General features: G+C 39.0%; 1 protein-coding gene across 1 annotated transcript in view; it reads left to right on the top strand.

Annotated features, from left to right (window-relative positions):
* Positions 1 to 1,585, top strand: part of PCLO (piccolo presynaptic cytomatrix protein) — a 540,799-nt gene that overhangs the window by 470,630 nt on the left and 68,584 nt on the right. The window contains exon 23 of the mRNA XM_019543973.1: positions 151 to 218. Coding sequence (XP_019399518.1) covers positions 151 to 218 — 68 coding nt within the window. The remainder of the gene's footprint in view (positions 1 to 150; positions 219 to 1,585) is intronic.

Genomic DNA, 1,585 nt, shown 5'->3' with positions numbered 1-1,585 from the left:
GGGGTTTTGTTTTCGGGGGGCGGGGGTTGGTTGTTTTTGTAAATTTTACTTGAGTTAAACAATGCCCTCTCTGCTTTGGGACTTCTTTGCTTTGGGAAATTTTTCCTATTTATGGCCTTTTTGTCAGTAACAATCTGTGTTTTTTAACAGAGGGAAGATGAGCCAGAATGGACAAGACCCAGTAAAGCAGCCAGGAGTGGGAATAACCGATACAGAAGGTAAATAAAATACAGACATAACTGAAAAGAGGTGCCATGCAGAAATACATTTTACATTGTGAAGGGATATGTGAAGATACCTTATGTCAGGTCCCATCAACCTATTGCAGGCAATTTTATGGCAATTCAAAAGATCCATTGGAATAAATAATAATTTTAATCCTTCATATTTACACTGATGGCACTGGGATTGAAAACATGATCAATATAGTACATGCACCAGATACAGCTCACCATTGAAATCAACAGAAAAAAATCAAGGGGTGCTGGATCACCCCTGTGATGGAGTATTAAGAACAATTTTTGTGGGCACTTGCCTAATGCAGCTGATATCTTCAAAACACAATCTAATATCAGAGTTGTTCTGAAAATCCTTTATTTCCACCTCCCAGAAGCCACTGAGTTTCCAGTGAATAAAGATTCAAGCGCCCAAATAATTTATCTTGAAACTGAAATATTTTAATTTTACCTGCAGTGTCTTGAAAGAATTGTAGCTTAGCTGACTTACGCTTTTATTTAATAGGCCAGGAAGTCAAGTAGGACAATGACTCTCTGATGCACCAGGTGCTGTTCTCTGGGTAAAGACATGTGATGGATATGTTATGTCAGTCAAAAAGCCATAGTGAATCATGGAAGTTCAGCTGGGGAACTTGATGATAGAAAATAATAGGAGCGGAGACTTAAAATAAAAGTTAAAAACGTATTTTCTATTGGAAAACATTCTATTCTGGTTTCCAGACAAACGGGTTTCCCTTAAAGCACTAACACTTCCTTTTTTGAAGCAGAGATTGCAGCAACAGTCCTGGTGTGAGCTCACATACTGTATTCTGTGCTGCACTCCCTGAAAGTTCAGCCTATGAGGTGGGAACAAAATGAAGTCAACTTTGACCCTGTGGTATCCTTAGGACTCCAGGTTCCTGAAAGACAAAATAAACCCCCTGGTATACATTCATGCAAACCTGGGGGGCTGCTGTGATATGACAGCCCATCTTGAACTGTCTTTGGACTGTGCGGCACCTTGTAATTTTTGCAGCATTGCATGCTGTTCTATATGTGGGGGCTTGTGAGAAGGGACAGAATAGCTTGGCTTAAATCAGCCCTTTTTACTGTACTATTGAAATCCATTACTGTGTTTTGCAACTTATTGATGGTGATCAAGTCCACTACTCTTGTTGCTTTTGTGTATCAGGTTAAGGTAAAAAGACTGTGAAGACTGTCTCCTCCAGAGAGATTTCAAATTCATCAGAGAAGGGTTAAGAAAAGAGATGCTATCTTTGGAGTAAAGCACAAACTGCAAAATGAGTTCACAGGGAGAGACCTTTGCTTAGAACAAAAATAAATAAATAAAAATGAAAAGCATTTGATTC

Source organism: Crocodylus porosus, unplaced genomic scaffold (assembly GCF_001723895.1).
Source record: "Crocodylus porosus isolate Cpor-Errol unplaced genomic scaffold, CroPor_comp1, whole genome shotgun sequence".
Classification (NCBI taxonomy): domain Eukaryota; kingdom Metazoa; phylum Chordata; order Crocodylia; family Crocodylidae; genus Crocodylus; species Crocodylus porosus.
Note: the sequence above shows the minus strand (reverse complement) of the source record. Positions and strands in the feature narration are given on the sequence as shown.